Raw genomic sequence first — 17,116 nt, forward strand, 5'->3', positions numbered from 1 at the left:
CCCAACTGATATGTTGATCGACACATGGATATCCATCACTATTGGCATATATGTTGCCCGATATTTGTGATACGAGTCTTTCTTTTGTTTTTCTTCTTTTCTTTTTTTTTTTTTTTTACAAATAACATGATGCAGAAAACAATGCTTGATATACTCTAGAAATAGTGCCATATAGCCATTTGTTTTATTTTTATTGAGATGAAGGAGGAGAAAACAAGCAAAAAAAGGCATCACAACAATAGTGAAATACCAGTCAGCCTAAAAAACACAGCTATTGCTATGCTAATGAGCATAAATGACTTTGTGAGTGTGTGCAGTATAATGAAGGTGTTTTACAGCTAAGTAATTGCACATTGTAACACAGGCAAAGTCCCAAATTCACCTCATTAAAGCTGACACGGGTCTTCGGTATTTATTGTTCTCCGTCTCTAAAGAGCAGCATCTCTACACTTATTTATGATTTTCAGTTTGGGCAAATTCACTAAACTGTCTTTTTGAAATATTTCCAGCCTCTGATTGCATAATTAGCTGGATTGTTTCAGGCAAAATGTCGTTAAGAGAGACTGAAAACCTAAATCTAAATTTAAAGTTACCCTGGAGGTCACAGGCAAACATTGAAAACAACTGAAATTATAATTAAACTGATAAGGCAGTCTTCTTTAATTCTGCTCACAGAAACAGCTCTACAGGTCCTCTAAGGTAGTCCAGCCACAACACAACAAATAACCAATAATAATACCTTCACTGACAGCATACACACACAAACACACATACCACTGTGGTCATCCTGTTCTCTTCCAGACAAATCAGTTCTTGTTAGCTTTAGACCTGTTACCTATTATATGGTGTCAGTCTGACCTTCTACACATGATTGGCTCTTGCTTATGCCCTAAGAAGCGAGCTATGGCAAGGTCCCTGAATCTATTAACATTTAGGCTCAGCCAAGTACATACTTAATCGTTCTATTGCTTAGATATGCTAATCCTTTTTGGTTTATTCATCTAAAACAGTGAAGAGTACTTTCTCTACCAGAAGTAACCTGACTAAATAGTGAATGTATCCAACATATAAAAGAGGAAATTATGTTAGAATCATCATGCAAACATTACCAGGTTTTATATAGTATTAAGACTCAATAAAAAAAGTGCTATTAATGGAATGGTCTTCTGTTAATCAATACAATACAATACAGCGAGAAAAATACATCTTCTTTGTTAGTCATTTTTCTATGATTTAATGTATGTGTATTTGTTTTTGCTGGATATAGATCAAATCACTTAAAAAGTACAAAAAAAACATTATCTAAAATAGTTGGATATATGATCTCCTTTGCTACTATCCTTTTCTCTCTCAAGTGTAGAGTATGAAATTAAGTAAACAGCTTAACTGAGTATAAGCCTTGCCCTTGAGGCTTTATTAAAAATAAAAAATCTTATTATCTGCTGACTGTCACCTTGCAGCTCCTCCATTTCCCCTTCCACAAAAATTAAGCTAATGTAGTTAACAGACATTTTTCAGGATATAATGTCATTTTTTCTAGTGTGAATGCACCTCCTTCTTAAATGCTAGTTAGAAATACAGTGTGTGGCAAAGTCTTGTAATTCTATAATTTGGACACCCAGTCTTACCACACCTGCACTAGTGAAATTAGATTTGCAAACCCACCAGGCACATTCTGCTAGTGATGGAGAGGGCAGTACAGACATAGTTCAGCAGAGGGATTCTCACACAGATTACCAACAGAATGAGAAAAGACATGTCATTCAGGCCTAATGCCACATGTAGTTCAAGTTAATTGCATAATGCAGGGGCAAGGTTATTATCAAATCAATGTTATCCAGACATCTTCCTTCAATTCACACAGCATACACACAGCCGGGAGAGCAGCAGGTTGCACTGACACAGGTGATGTCTAACTAACATGCTCGAGTAAATGCAATTGATTTATTTATTTCTAAAGAAGGGCTACTTTTTTTTTTCTTCGGTGTACAGCTTTCTTATTTATATTATTCAGGGAAACTAATAATCTCTACTTCCACTAAGAAAAGTCTCAATAATAATAAAGCATTTCCTCACCCAAAACACAGATAAACTCCACCTGTTTGACGATCCCTGGCACAAAAAATGAAAGGTTTCCGAAATCTGCCCTCAGACTACTCTGCCAGTGTGGATCAACTGTCATCAGCCACATGCTGCACAGCTGCTCGTTATTACTCAATAGTTCCTCAGTATACATAGGGCAGTTTTATGGGACATTTGCCAGATTGCCTTGTTGCTGTAGCATGTGACTGATTCCTGCCAGCCAGTTTATGTTCTGGGCGACTGCCAGCTCTCCTGTTGTTGTTCTCCTAATCCTAGCTGTCTTCATACCATTTGCAGGCTGAAAAAATTACCAGGTAAACTGCCTTCACACCCTGCCTGCTGAGTTTTGGTGTCTGCATTTGTGATCCGTTGGCAACATACTACCTTAACTAGCAACAGTCTAAAGGTTAAATAAACACTTGCTCGGTTTGCATTACAATCCAAAATGCATGATATTATGTCCTGCAATACTGCAGGACATAATATCATGTTGTAGAATATAGTATGGGCTATAAAATATGAGGCGAAGTTAGTACATTTGACCACTTATTCTACATGCCACACTATATATAATACTCTTTGTTATGCAATACTGTTCCATTACATTATGTGCCATATTAGATGCCTGCAATAATACAGACAAACTACTGTATGCTGTTAAAGCAGATGACATAATACTCCATACTTCCATATACTATATATACTTACTACTTATCACGCCTCTGTATCACTTCACTTGAGACAGTACTGCACTATTAGTTGTACATGTCATAGGCACTATATGTGTCCTGTTGTCTTGTGAGTTTGAGTTTTAAAATGTGTCCTTGATATACTCTTAATAATGTATTTTTTACTTTTCTCTATTTATTCATATTTAATTTGATCTTTTGTATCTCATCTGTAATAGATTTCAGATGTTTTGTTGTTCAATTGAAAGCTTGGGGAAACCAATAATAATAGCACTTCAGTCATTTTTTTGCAGTAGCAATTATGTGTGTGTTGTTGTGTGTATGTTATTGTAATACCCAGTCTGCTATGTCAAAAGTTCAATGTGTTATAATGTGTTTTCCTGCAGTGAATAGAAGTGTCAGGGGTATTACTTGTTCCTGTATTTACATAGCAGGTCTAACTAGGGTGTCAGTAATATTACTGCTCCTCTACATGTATCATGTGATATATAAAATCTACTATTCTATAGTGTCAGCACCATCAGTAGTACCATATTCAATAGTTGGTCTCTCTCCTGGGAAATGTGCTCCGCCACAGAAATGACAGCTCCCATGTAATGCCGAGTCTTTTCCTCTTTCAACACACACTCGTCCTTCTCTCTCTTCAATACACTCATCCTCCTCTCAGCCTTCCTGGAAGATGGAGAGACAGGAGAAGAGAATAAAATAGGTAAAACAGATGAGAAATGCAGGAAATGTAAAATCAATAAGAAGGAGGTTTCAAAGAAAAGTAGAAAGGAAAATGTGTATCAGGGGGTATGGGTAAGGAACAGGGCAGAGACAATGGTTGTAAAACAGAGAATACAAGAGACACAAAGAGTTAACTGGATGATATCTTGAGACCCCGCCATTGATGCGGGCAGGGTGAAAACACTGTTGGTAAATTAAACACCTCTTGACAATCTTCACACTTTAAAAATGAGAAGTGCCGACATTAATCTCAGCTCAGGTCTACAGGGAGCAGAGGAAGGTTCCAGAGGCTAGAACAAATGTTAGAACACTTGTGATCCCTGACCAGCATTAATCGTGTACTGTGGGAAAAGGGTTAGCTAGCTTAGGGTTAACTGTGGGAAGATTTTCCAGGAGAGCCTCTCTGGCAGCTCCTGTCTGTACAGTGTGGTAAATAACCCTCTCAAATATTTTTGATGAGTGAGACTATTTTTTAAACATGTAACAAAAGTCTGAAGAGGGGAGATGGTCCTAATCTTTAGAAAAAGTGAATTTTGGCACCTAGCTGTCACACTGCTGACAACCAGGGAACAAGCTACCAACTCAAATCTCATTCAGGATAATATCACATTCTTCTGTATCTAACAACGTAACACAATGACAAAATATGTTTTAATGATTGTCATTCACTTAACATATTAAATATTGAATCACCTTATGCTGAAAAAGTCTGTTTGACAACAAATTACAAAACATGCCATCAAATGTGATAATCAAAAATGATGGGTGAATCGGCTTATATAATCATCACAAAATATATTTTTTAATGTCCCGGATCAATTTTTTTCTGTCTGCCGGATGGTGAGCACTGAGCCCCAGTTGGCAACTTTTAAAAAAAATAATTTATGGAAAAAAATGTGTACCTCTTCCTCCTCTTAGTGCTCCTAATGACATAAGCAAAACAACCAATCAGAGCCAAGGAGTCTTTAATGTGGCTGCCAATCATGTCAATGAGTGATTGTGAACTGATTTATCTGTCAAACTAAGCAGCACTACTCAAAAATCAAACTAGATTCCATTCTTGCATTGCATGTTTCTCTCCTCAAATGTTTTAGATTCATATTTCAGTGTACTATTTAGCTGTAAAATGAGAGTTCGCTTCGGCTGGATCTACTCTTTCAACATAACAGGCATGTTACAAACTACCTATAGAGATGGGATATATTGTTTTCCAAGGAGGTGTTTATAATGGCTACAATACAGAGTTAAACACTTCTTTCAGGAGACATGATGAGATTGGGGTCAACTAGCATGTGTCAGATGATATCTAGCAAAGAAATCAGTATATTTAGTACCTGTTGGCTTGTTTGGTCAGCTCTTTCTCAGCCTCCATTCTCTTTAAATCAGCAGTCAGGTTGGCTTTGTCCAGAGCCAGACTCCTATTCTCCTCTTGCAGGCTGGACGATCGGAGAAGCAAATCTTCCATCTCACTCTTATACCTACTCTCCTGCTCCTCCAGTTGCCTGGAAGCCCAGAGTAGATTGCAAAGCATATTATGACAAAACATCTGGTACTTGGTAAGCACTTTGACAATCCTGCTAAATCTCATCCTTACATTACTTATTTTGATTTACTTGTGGAAATGTGAATTTTCTGTTAAATCCCATTAGCTTTCTTTCCCACCTTATCAAATATAATTTTGATAAAGCAATTACAGTAAGTATTCTGCTCTACTACATCAATTCATTCACATCCCAGTGATGTTTGTTCTTATTGACTTGTTCTTGTTTTATCTTTTACAAATCACTTTCAGAAAGAAGTAGATGAGAAGCCGTGACATTTGGCTCTTTTGGATGACAATATATAGGGAATTGTACACCCTTTCCTAACATAAACACATCAACTATTAAATGTTCAGTACTTTTGTTCTTTCTTCACAACAGAACTGTTTTGATACTGATTGATTCATGGTCTAGAGAAATAAAAATGTGATAAATACAAGCCATTGCAGCAGTACCTTCTGAGTTTCCCAGCAATGTTGCAGTGTTCGTCCCAGGTGATGGCATCCTTCAGGCGGGCCTGCAGGATTTGTACCTCCCTCCCATTTTTCTGCGCCTCCCTCCTGCTCTCTTCAAGGTTCTCCTGTAAACGCTGCGTTTCCACCTCAAGCAACATCAGTTGCTTTGAAACCTTGGAAACTACAAATAGAGGGAAGAGAGATGGAGAAATAAAACAGTAAAATAAACGGAAAGTAACGGAGAAAAGGGTGCAGGGCCAAAATGAAAGACAATTATCATAATAGTTTCCTTTTAGTTTGGAATTCTGGATTTCCTCTTCAATTTTAAACCACAGGTGTTTTTGCTTGTACCTCTGGTTTCCTGGCAAGAAATCCTTTTTTTAAATTTTTTTTTTTTTTACTATGATAGGCCAACCATTTGGTATTTTCCTGACCATGAAATTGACTATGCTCATCTGTGCTGTATTTTGACAACCAGCAGGCCCATGGTGAACAGGTACAAGGTGAGGTGCAAACAGGTGCGAGATCAGATTCAGATGTGGCAGTGCAGTGAAACATATGTTTAAGACTCTGTCACTCAACTACTACTTAGCAACTTAAACAACTATATGCCTAAACAATTTATTTTGAAATGTTCAGAAGTAGACCAATCATGCTCATTTTCAGGTTAATACTTGTATTTTGGTTTTAAGTAAATGCTTTAATGTTCAAGAACCACTTTTTTTTTTACCTACAATTGGACTATATTGAAAAATTCCAGACTGACAATAGTATTTTAAGAATATTTTCTCCTTATAATTATTGCAGATATCAGAAATATCAGATTTTACATTACATTACATAGTCATGTTGCATTGTTTTCCAGCAGGTAAAATTACGTCATGGTCGGATTTTGTGTAAATACGAGCTTCATCCTGTCACTACAAGTGATGTGCATGTGGTCAGTTTAATATGAACTTCAACCATATATATAACAGAAAATAAGGGAAAGCAAAATAAGTCCTCTTTAAACACTCCCCAACCAGTAGATGCTCTTAGATTGGCATTAAAAAGTAATGTTCAATGTGGATGAAACATTATTTGTCTTGATTTATAAATAAATGACTATAAGTGATTCCATCAGTTTCAGTTGTCCAGACTGCATGAAAAGCTTCTCCTTCAGTAAATCTCTGCAGCTATCTGACATGACACCAGGCTGCTACAGAATAACCACACACACGTCAGACTTATCTGCACTAACTTGACATTCTGCTTTTGTATGAAGGAAAAGTCAGATTACATTAATCTTTTGGTGCATAGCCTCCTTTTCAAAATATGAGGTGATCATTGACATCATGAAATGAACTGAAAAAATTATGATCATATCTGATTTTTCTGATGATAATAAATCATATTGATGCAATCAAAAAACCTTCTTCACCTAATTATTTATTATAATTTGCTGGTATCATAGTTGTTCTAATAAACAAATTATCTGCCCTTGGTTGCAGATTTGTGGCGCTGTGTCTTCACATGGCACAATAATGTTAATGTGTTAACACTTCCAGCAGACACCCACACAGTTGTAGACCCCACACAGTTGCCCAAGAAGTATCGCTTTCGGTTGTTCTTGTACCTTCAGAATGGTGCCTGCTGTGGGTCGCCTTGGCCTTCACATGATGAGCCTCGAGCTGATCAATCAGAACCTGGTTCTCCTGCAGCACCAAAAGGGCCTGTTGTTGTAGCTGATGACTAGAGAGAGAGAGAGACAAACAGACAGACAGAGACAGAAAGACAGAGATTATGTCCAGAACACAAAGCTGGATGAAATCATTATTACTTTGAAAGCCACGGACATACATATTTAACATTGAATATTCAAAGCAGAGTATAGTTTTAAAACATATCTGGGGGGAATTGTTAGTCTTTTGAAGAAAAAAATCTAAAAATAACTTTCATAATGCTTTAAATAAAAAGTAAGACGTTAATAAACAGTACCTGTTTCCATGTATTAGTACCACGATTTGCACTTATATTGATCTTCATAACAAGTTTAAATATTTTTCTACATTGTTGTACACATTTTTATTATATTTTGTACACTGTTTAAGCTAAATGTAATTGTTATATCCGTTTGTTGCTATGATTATTAATCCTCATAAGCACTATAAGGCGGTATTTCGTAGGACACTGCCGTGAAAATGATGAAAGGAGTGCTAGAGTGATAATGAAAAAAAGAGTAGAAGAAGATGTAGAAATATTTCTGCTTTTCTTGAGATATTTTACAGAATATATGCTTATAACGGGCCCAGAGAGAGACAAGCAGAAGTGCAGAAGAGAATAAAAGAGGTATTTAATTTTCACTACATCTAGTGAATAAATGGTGAAGGCCAAGCAAATGATGATAGTCCTGAACCAATACACACACACGGAATAGAATATTATCTTACCAGTTCTTCTGGCAGACTCCTCCGATCTTTGTAATTTCATCATGTAGTCTCTCATTTTCTTTGATTACCCCCTCTACATGAACATGCAACTTCTTCACCTCCTCCTGTGGTAATCATACAAATCCACATCAGGACCACGGAACAAAATGCAATAATTTGAATACATGCAATTCTGAATTGTATGTATTCTGTTTGTATTTATACTTCACACAGCGTCCCAGCTCCAGTAACAGCTTTATAAATACATTCATTCATTACCCTTAACCGCTGAATGGGTGACCCTCTTGTTGTGAGGCAAGGGTGCTTATGGCTACACCATAGTGTAGCCCTGTACAGCATTAGAATATGTTAAATGGTGTGGTTTTCACATAATATATCGTTTTATTTAGTGGTTTGTTCCAGTACCAGGAAGCAGGCTCCCTTTTAGCAGAGGTGGATCACCATGGTAGCGAATACTGCACAGCTTATCTGCTCTGTAGCAGGTCAACTTCAGAGGATCAGATCAAAAGGTAACAATAGCCTTTTTATTGATCATTTAACTTTCTGGGAAAACTGAGTCATCGTTACCACAGGATACTGACATGGACAAAAGTACTGACTTTAAAGGGGCAATTAATAAAGAGCAATCAGTATTCCTTTAAAATCGGTAGAATCATTTTTTCCATGCCAGGATTTCCACTTGCACATGTTTTACAGCATCTAAAAAACAGATGGCCTACATACATAATGACGATTACAGCTGCATTTTAATTAGAGTTCCTTTTATTCCGAAGGGATTCCTGACAGTTCTGATGCCTTAACACTCTTAATCACTGCAGCTCAGAATAACATGAGACCACTTTGTGATGGTAATTGAAAATAAAACCTATGCATTCTATGTCTTGCATGATAAAAAATAATCCACACACTGTCAATTACCTTCTATGGATACTAATGTGACATTTCATTCAGATTAACCAGTGTGCTGCATGTTTTGGTCCCATGCAGTGCATCTATCTAAAGCAGCACATTAACTGTTTCCTGCTAATGTCTCTGACAACATGTGACCTGCTCAATGACAAGATGACAGATGATTGAAGGGATAAGAAGAAACTCATAACCGTGCATATCAGTCTTGGACATTACCTCAGTGGTTTGCAGAAGTGCATCTTTCTCATTGATCCTGTCTTCATAGGCCAGCAGCAAAGGAGATAAATACTTCATGTCAAGCTACAAAAAAGGACAAAGAGAAATGATCCAAATTAGCTTGAACATAAAAGCCATCAATCCATTGCCATATAGGGCCTATTTAAGGCCGCAAAATTGCTTTTCAACCCATTAGTCACTGTGGATGGTAAATCTGAACCATACCAGGAGCAAATTTCTTGCTTTTACTGCTTCAATTTCTTGATCTACTCATCAGGTTTCCAGTCATTGTTAACAGATAGTAAACAACCCTGTTATTCTCTTTTGGTCATTTAAGAGATAAAGTGAGCCTGGTTCCGAGCTTCCACTATCGGACCAGTTTTGTGTCACCTAATCTATATTGACACATCAACAGACATCAGCATATGAAGGCATAGTCTGTAGGCAATAGCTCAAGAAAGAAAAATACTTTGGAACCGAAAGCATTCCGGTTTCTGTTTGTAGTCCGAGTCCGTGCAGATAGCATAAGAGACCAAACACATTGGCCTAAATGCAATCTCAGAACCCACCGTCATCGACTATTGTTTCATTAAGATTTTGTATTATTCAGGGGTTTTATGAGTTAATATGTAGATATATAAGTTTATAGAGATAAGCCGAATAATCGTCTGGACCTAAAATACTTACAAAAAGTATCAACAAAGTTACTAATCCGACTGTAAACAAGTACCAGTCACCAGACTGAGCATTCATGATTTCACATGCTAACTCCACATTAATTTATTTTACAAAAATATGCTCGCTATGTAAAATAGATTTTTAGCGTAACTGATTATTACCAGCCATAAGGTTAAACCACTGCCACAGCATGTTAAAGTAATGAACTGTACAGCTATATAAAGACACTGACCAGCCAGGGAGGAGGAGGCCCTGTCTTTGGTAATCCACTGATTCTGGAGCTCTGGATGGGACACAGTAAGAAAGGGAAGGAAAAAGAGTCATCACACGATTATAGCAATGGTCAATATGGCAGTTTGTCCTTAACACAAACGTGGTCTATAAAAATATGTTGATCAAACCAGAGGAATGAAGTCTGAAAATGTTTGGCATTTTGCTGCTTCCTGTGTACAGGCACACGAAAGTTAGTCGAACATTTTCTCCAGCAAACAACAACAAATAGGTAATCAAACATAAAAGACAATGTATGCATTAACATGCGTCGCTGATGATCTGATCACAAGTCAATAGCTCTAAGTAAATGCACTCACGACACATTGAGAACGCATTGAGACCTGGTCGCTCAGAACATATTCAGAGGTGACCTGGCCCACATGTAGCCACATTCTTTTTGCAGAGTGTACGCTTATATGTCCTGAGCCACATTGCAGGACCACCTACTCAACTGACGTCCTGCTTGAGTCTGCAAAGTCTCTTCATATGAATACAGAATGCTTGTCTGCATGTCTAGACGTTCTAATGTGGTAATCATGGACAAGGTTTCTGTGCAATATTGTATCCCTGTTGGTAAAACTGAATTTTCTTTACCGGTTATAGAAACATTAAAACATATCTTATCTTTACATATCTATATCTATATCAGACTAGGCAGAGGGGGCGCACCGTTGCCTGATGCTGCTGTATTTCTGTCACAGAAACCACTGGGGGTGAATTTTGTGTTTTGCATGTCATTATCATCGGTGCTCTGTACAGACAGGACTCCTGCCTCCCCGCCCTCCTGCTCTCATCCCAGCACTCTGAAGCTCTGTGTACCACCGCTAGTGCAAAATAACAACACCCCCCCCCAAAAAAAAAAAAAAAAAGACATATGATGATGACATGTCTAAACAAGTTCAGTTCTAGCTAGGTAATTAAACCAAATAAGACTCATGCCATTTTTAATTAGTGTTATAAAACTACTGCTTAATCTCTCCTTTATCTCTTCCTTTCAGCAGCCACACTTCAGCTGTCAGTATGGAAACATCCAGTGACAGCTGAAGCAAACTGGTAGTAATGAGAGCAAATCTCTCGGTGTGAAGACACAGCGTGAGGTAGCCATGATTAAAACCACAGGTCAGCTTTCTTCTGAAGTGTAAAACACACTGCAAACCAGAATGGACAGGCAGCCATAGATGGGAACAAGAAAAGTCTTTAGTGCAACAAATCGGATGGAAAGACAGACAAAAAGAAACCTTATTTCACTCAGCGGGGTTCTGGATTCAGAGGCGGATTTCAATCCTAAAGGCTTGCTGTGAAAATAAAATGATGTACTGCTAATAGATTCAGTATAAAAGACGACTAAATTAGATTAAGGGGAAAGGATTTCAATACAGAATGAAACAGAGCAAAGGTGGTGTTATCTTATAGCTAGTCATACCTCCTGTTTGGACAATGGCCTGAAGTGAGTTTGGTAGCGGCTCAGCTCCACATTCAAACGATGAACTGTCAATTTGAGGGCATCGTTTTCATCCACCAGCTCTTGAGCATGTTGCCTCAAATTCAGTAGCTCTGCCTGGCTGCCTGTAAGCACAGCAGATCAGGTTATCCATCTTATTCTCAAGGGGGGTACTGCAGGAATGATTAGGTGTAACTTCAGTGATATAGTAGAGTTGGCAGTAAGCTAGTTAGTCCCATTGGCTGGCCATGGTGGCTATCTGCCAATGGCAAAAGTAATTCATCTTTAATTTATCAAATAATGCTTTGTTTTTTAAACAGTAACAAATTTGAAAAGGCCCCAAAAAGGGGGGCTACACGGTGTGTAGTGGTCACAGCAAGAGGGTCGCCAGTTCCTCCCGCCTGCGGCTCTTCTGTGTGGAGTTTGCATGTTCTCCCTGTTTAGCGTGGGTACTCCTCCCACAGTCTAAAAACATGCACTTAGGTTTAATTGTTGACTCTAAATTTCCCGTAGGTGTGAATGAGAGATTGTCTGTCTCTATATGTCTGCCCTGTGATAGTCTAATCCCCGCCTCTCGCCCAATGTCAGCTGGGATCGGCACCAGCCCCCGCGACCCAAGTGCGGATAAGCGGTTAAGGATGATGAATGAATTAAAATATAAAAAGGGGGTTGTATGAAGTACTAGTGTATCTAAGAAAAGAGGAAAAGGGAAAACTGGCTAAACGTATTTTTGACACAAAAGCCTGCCTAATAAATGTATTAAATGTATTAAATAATAAATGTGTTAATATGTATATTATAATATATGTATTTACCTGATTGAGTCACTGCTTTATCTTGCCATTAGACCGTCCTACTGACAAGGAACTGAAGCCTCATATCTAGCCATGCTCTTTTCAAACCCACCAGACTTGAAAAAGCTGGTCTACCATTGTTTCAATCATTTAGTATGTTTGGAAATATATGATATATTTGTGTTATTATTAAGTACAAATATATTGTATGACTTTGGTGTCTTAAAGGAGTTTGAAACTAACAAAACTAACTAACTAACTGATCGAGGCAGTGGAGGACCCCCAGCTCCTTTTTTGTCAATGGAGTCTGGTGCCTTTGCAGAGAGCATAGATGGATATTAGGGCTTCAGTTCCCCATCATTAAGGGATGTCTGATGGCAAGATAAAGTGGCAAGAAATATTCTGAATATAGCATACATTTTTAAAGATGAAATTAACTTAACTGTAATACATGTAATACATCTTACTCCTACCAACAGCAAATTACTCAATGGTCTGTAGCAACCAATTCAATAAAATAGCTAAATATGCTAGCGTGTGTTATCTGAGGCCACTTATTTATGTCTCCCATCACTCAATAGTAGAAGCCAGAGGAATGATCAAATTATTCCATTCGGGGTGTAACTGCTGGTGTTTTCACATTTTATTTCCCAATCGCTCTATCAGAGGAGATTAGTGCACTGTTATGCTACAGTGGTAGAAGCTGCTTCTGGCTCAACTGGAAATATTGTCCATCATTCATGCAAGGTATCATGGGGCTAGGAATAAGGTTGACATTACATTTTCACAAGAAATGTCAAAGGGCTTATTTGTCCTAACATACAATGTACTCATTATTATACTTTCAGGGGGAATTGAACACTGAAGGCTCCTGAAATCTATATTAAAGATGACTATAGTTTATGGCTTTGGTCTTTCTTTAACATGGCTTTCACACTCCATGTGGTCTGCTGCCTGACCCTGAACGTCAACAGAACTTCACCCTTGGGGTATAAAAAGAACATTATTAATGGTTCACTAGCAGAGAAAGGCAGAAGTACTTTTCCATGCTTCTTTTTTCTGCCCACCAAGAGGTCTGAGTCTCTAACCACCAAGACAACCTGTAACCCATTTAATCTGCCAATTTTCCATACATCTTTAAATTCCTTTTGGATTTTTTTCCTTTTCATCTCATGACCCTCATTCCTCGCCTCCTTCTTCTTATCATGCTGTGAAGCTCAAGGATCAGAAGCATATCTGCTCACAGCACTATCTCCAGCTCCCTCTTTCACCCCTGTACACTCATCTGTTGTGACTCACTGCTTCATCCCTTCTTCCTTCATCCTTTCCTCCGTTCACTCACTCTATTGATTCTCCTTCTCCTTTTCCTCCTTCTCTACATCCCCAGTGGCTCCTCCACTCTACCTGCAGATGATCTCTGGTTTGAGGAGGCTTGGCTGAGACTGATCTCCTGTTCCAGCCGTTGGAGCCTTTCCTCCAGTAGCTTTTGCTCTTCTACCCTCCTTGTGTTCTTCTCTGGCAGGGCTCGCGCTACCTCCCTCTGCACCTCACAGAATGCCTGGCTGGGCTCTGGAGACCGCTGGGTGGGTTGTTTCTGGTTTTTGGCTTGGCTGGGGTGGTCAATGGCTAGGATGGGTAGCGCGGCTGTAAAAGGAAGGTTTAAATACTTTAAATGACAGTACACAAACATATTCTAGGTAGAATAAAACAAAGAAATTGATGTGTAAAGCAGAACATTTCTTGTACTTTTTTAAGTTTAAATGTACTAAGCCTATGTGTTGCAGGTAGCATGTTGCAGTTGTTTTTAATGGCTATTAAGGCCTGTATCATTTTAGGTGAGAATTCTTGTAGCATTGGAAGTCATAGAAACAAACACTCATGTCAAATGGCATACAGAGCAACCTAGAAATAATAATATAATGAAATCCTTCTCATTTGATGCTTTAAACGTAGCACAGCATCCTAGTGTATGAGACCATAAACTCATTAGGAAAATGTTTACTGATGAAATACAGTGAGAAGTAGGGTCATATAAATATATATATATACAGAGATATATACAGATATATATGAGTTGAAACAACAAGCAGACACAGCGGGCTACTTTAGAAGTTACACCAACACATCACATCTTCTTTCCGACTTCCAGGGCTCTTCCTGACAGAGTCTTGCTTGCAAAAATCACTGCTGGCTCCAGAACACTGGACACTGGTTTCCTCTGGGAAATCTGAGAGATAATAAAAATCTTGTCATCATTAAATGAATAAAGCTGCAGAAGTAGTACTGGCCCTTGTGTGTTTTATATAACCCAATGTTATCATGAACTGCTTATTTTTCTGAAACTGACCAAAGATTGAATGTGTTACTCTAGAACATAGCCAGCCTTTATGGAGCATTCCCAATTCAGTGTTTAAGGTAGGAGCATTTTAGGGACACATAAAACATTTTAATTTAATAATAAATTAATAAACCGTCAAAAGCCTGAGGCCAACTCTGGTAATAACAACTATAATGAGGCTTTCAATTTAGCTGTAATGATGTAAGGCTACATTATGTATGTTGTGAAACTACAGCTGGGTTGAATAACAGCTGTACCTTTATCCTTCACTAAAGGCTGAGGAGTCATTTGTGGTGAGGCCGAGTCTCCCTCTATTGTTTTTCTTTGTATGGGAGAAAATTCTAAAATCAACAATATATGAAAATAGATAGTGATTTAAAAGACATTTATTTAAATAAAAATCTTTGAAGTTATTACTATATTATTGCCACTTTCTCTTCACATCAGTGGTTACAGCCAGCAAGAGTATCAGCATGAATGCTTTATGTAAATGTCATATGTAAACTGAGTGGACCCTAACGACTTAAGGAAGTCATACTCTGTTGAACACAGTATACTAGTGACTGGTGACATAAAATATATGAAATTAATAGCTTAATACATAAGGGTGACATGGATTTTTTTTTAAGGGTTTACATTGTACTGGTTGAGTTGAGGATGTAGTCCTACAATGCAATCCTACTATGATTTATTTTTGTTAAAAAAACTTGCACCAGTAAATGCAACAAAACTGATAAGTTAAATGCATAAAAGCTGCTCCTAAATAAACAGCAATCTAAGGTAAAATACTATTGATTGCTACATTACACTATATTCAGCAGTCCTGTTTAAAGGTGGGGTTACTTTGCACTTGTACCTGGAGAAGGCCCTCTTCTGCCAGACATCTGAGTGGGTTGGGGGATATCAGTCTGGAATACAGGCAAAACCAGCAGACAGGCAATCAGACAGATAATAAGCAAGTCTTTTCAAAGAGATTTCCAGAGCCTGGCTGCCTGGATCCCTTTTGTGCAGGGCTATTTTAGAGACTACTGTGTTTATGGCCATTGTCAAAATGTGGGAATAGGATCTTGTCAGTGCATGTATTGATGCAAATGGTTGCAATAAGATGTTGCCAGTGCATTGATTGTTGTGAATCTTCAGAGAGGCATTTAAGCAATGTGAAGCGTTGAGTTTAGCATAGGGGAGTGTTGCAATCAACAGAAGAGCAAGAAAGAAGCAAAGAAAGAATGAAAAATATGAATATAGATGACTGAAGAATGACTGCTCTGAAATTATAACCTGTTCATTTCACACCATAAAGATTAGTCTTATGGCTGAAGGCACAACTATTGCATGGCTAGAGAATAAACTATATTTATATGCACTATGTTGGTAATTAGCTTCACCTAATGCAGTTTAATATGACAAAAGTATTGTTTGATTTAAAATATTAATACATATTGGATGGTTGAGTGATTGTGTAGATGAAAACACCACGTTATTTTGAAAATCAAGCATTTTTCAAGAAAGTATGTTCAAATTCAAGCATATCCCTAACCTTCAAAACATATTTGCTACAATTAAGCATTTTACTATTTTTTAAGACTTTATACAACCCTGTTTATACAGAGGGGTGTATTGATTATTTAGCCTGCCATCACTGATATAACTAGGGTGGACAAAATAATAGAAACACCTGTTAGTTTTAGGGAGTTGTACCTAAAAAACTGACAACTCATGCTATTCGTAAACACCAACTCACATCCTCACCCTGAAGGATAAAGAAGGCAGCTGATAAATGTGGCTGTCTGTTTTACTGTCCTGTTGATTTATGAGGGTATAGCCTAATGTTTCTTATGGGTCACTTTTATATGGGGGTACAAATCCTCTATATAGGCCACTACACATGGTGCTCATCTTAGATTATGGTACAAGTAATAGAAACATAGTTTTCTATCTGTTACTAATATGTTTTCAGCTCATTTTAAATGGTGAATAAAGCAGAGGGCAGCCTGGAAAGACAACTGACAAGGGGAAACAGACCCCACAGGGGCCATTAGAGGTTAGCAACCCGGCATAGCTGTATACAGGACAGGAACAAGAAAAGAACAGAACAATATGTTGTGAAAGCAGACTCTTGGGATACAACCATTTGGGAAGAAATGTCACAGACAGAAATTACTATGAGTAGGTAAAGGAGGACATTTCAGGCACAGAGAGAGACATCTCAGGTGTGGTTCGAAAAAGTGGAACCACTTCTGATATCCAGTAAACACTGACCGACAATAATCACAATTACAAAGTGGATTTTTAATGGCAAATTTACAGGGTTAGAATAAGACCTAATTGTTGCCATCTACTTTGCTGGCCAATCAGAGGAAAATAATTATATGTTAAGTGTCAAGAAGAAAAGTCTCAGGAAAAAAAATAATTACATGCCAAATGTAGAAATACAGTTTTGATAGAGGAACAATAGCCATAAGTAGTGATTCAGAAACACTGAAAGGATATCTCAACACAGGAAGCAAAGTCCTTAAAATGACTGCTGACCAGAAGCAATATC

At 37.9% G+C, this 17,116-nt stretch overlaps 1 protein-coding gene across 1 annotated transcript in view; it reads right to left on the bottom strand.

The window, feature by feature from the left end:
• cep89 (centrosomal protein 89) overlaps positions 1-17,116 on the bottom strand; it is a 61,054-nt gene that overhangs the window by 39,840 nt on the left and 4,098 nt on the right. The window contains exons 5-15 of the mRNA XM_059354605.1: positions 15,431-15,482; positions 14,359-14,463; positions 13,641-13,880; positions 11,425-11,567; positions 9,961-10,011; positions 9,051-9,134; positions 7,926-8,029; positions 7,112-7,227; positions 5,497-5,677; positions 4,835-5,002; positions 3,302-3,443 (exon numbers count right to left, since the gene is read on the bottom strand). Coding sequence (XP_059210588.1) covers positions 3,302-3,443; positions 4,835-5,002; positions 5,497-5,677; positions 7,112-7,227; positions 7,926-8,029; positions 9,051-9,134; positions 9,961-10,011; positions 11,425-11,567; positions 13,641-13,880; positions 14,359-14,463; positions 15,431-15,482 — 1,386 coding nt within the window. The remainder of the gene's footprint in view (positions 1-3,301; positions 3,444-4,834; positions 5,003-5,496; positions 5,678-7,111; positions 7,228-7,925; positions 8,030-9,050; positions 9,135-9,960; positions 10,012-11,424; positions 11,568-13,640; positions 13,881-14,358; positions 14,464-15,430; positions 15,483-17,116) is intronic.

Source organism: Centropristis striata, chromosome 2 (assembly GCF_030273125.1).
Source record: "Centropristis striata isolate RG_2023a ecotype Rhode Island chromosome 2, C.striata_1.0, whole genome shotgun sequence".
Classification (NCBI taxonomy): domain Eukaryota; kingdom Metazoa; phylum Chordata; class Actinopteri; order Perciformes; family Serranidae; genus Centropristis; species Centropristis striata.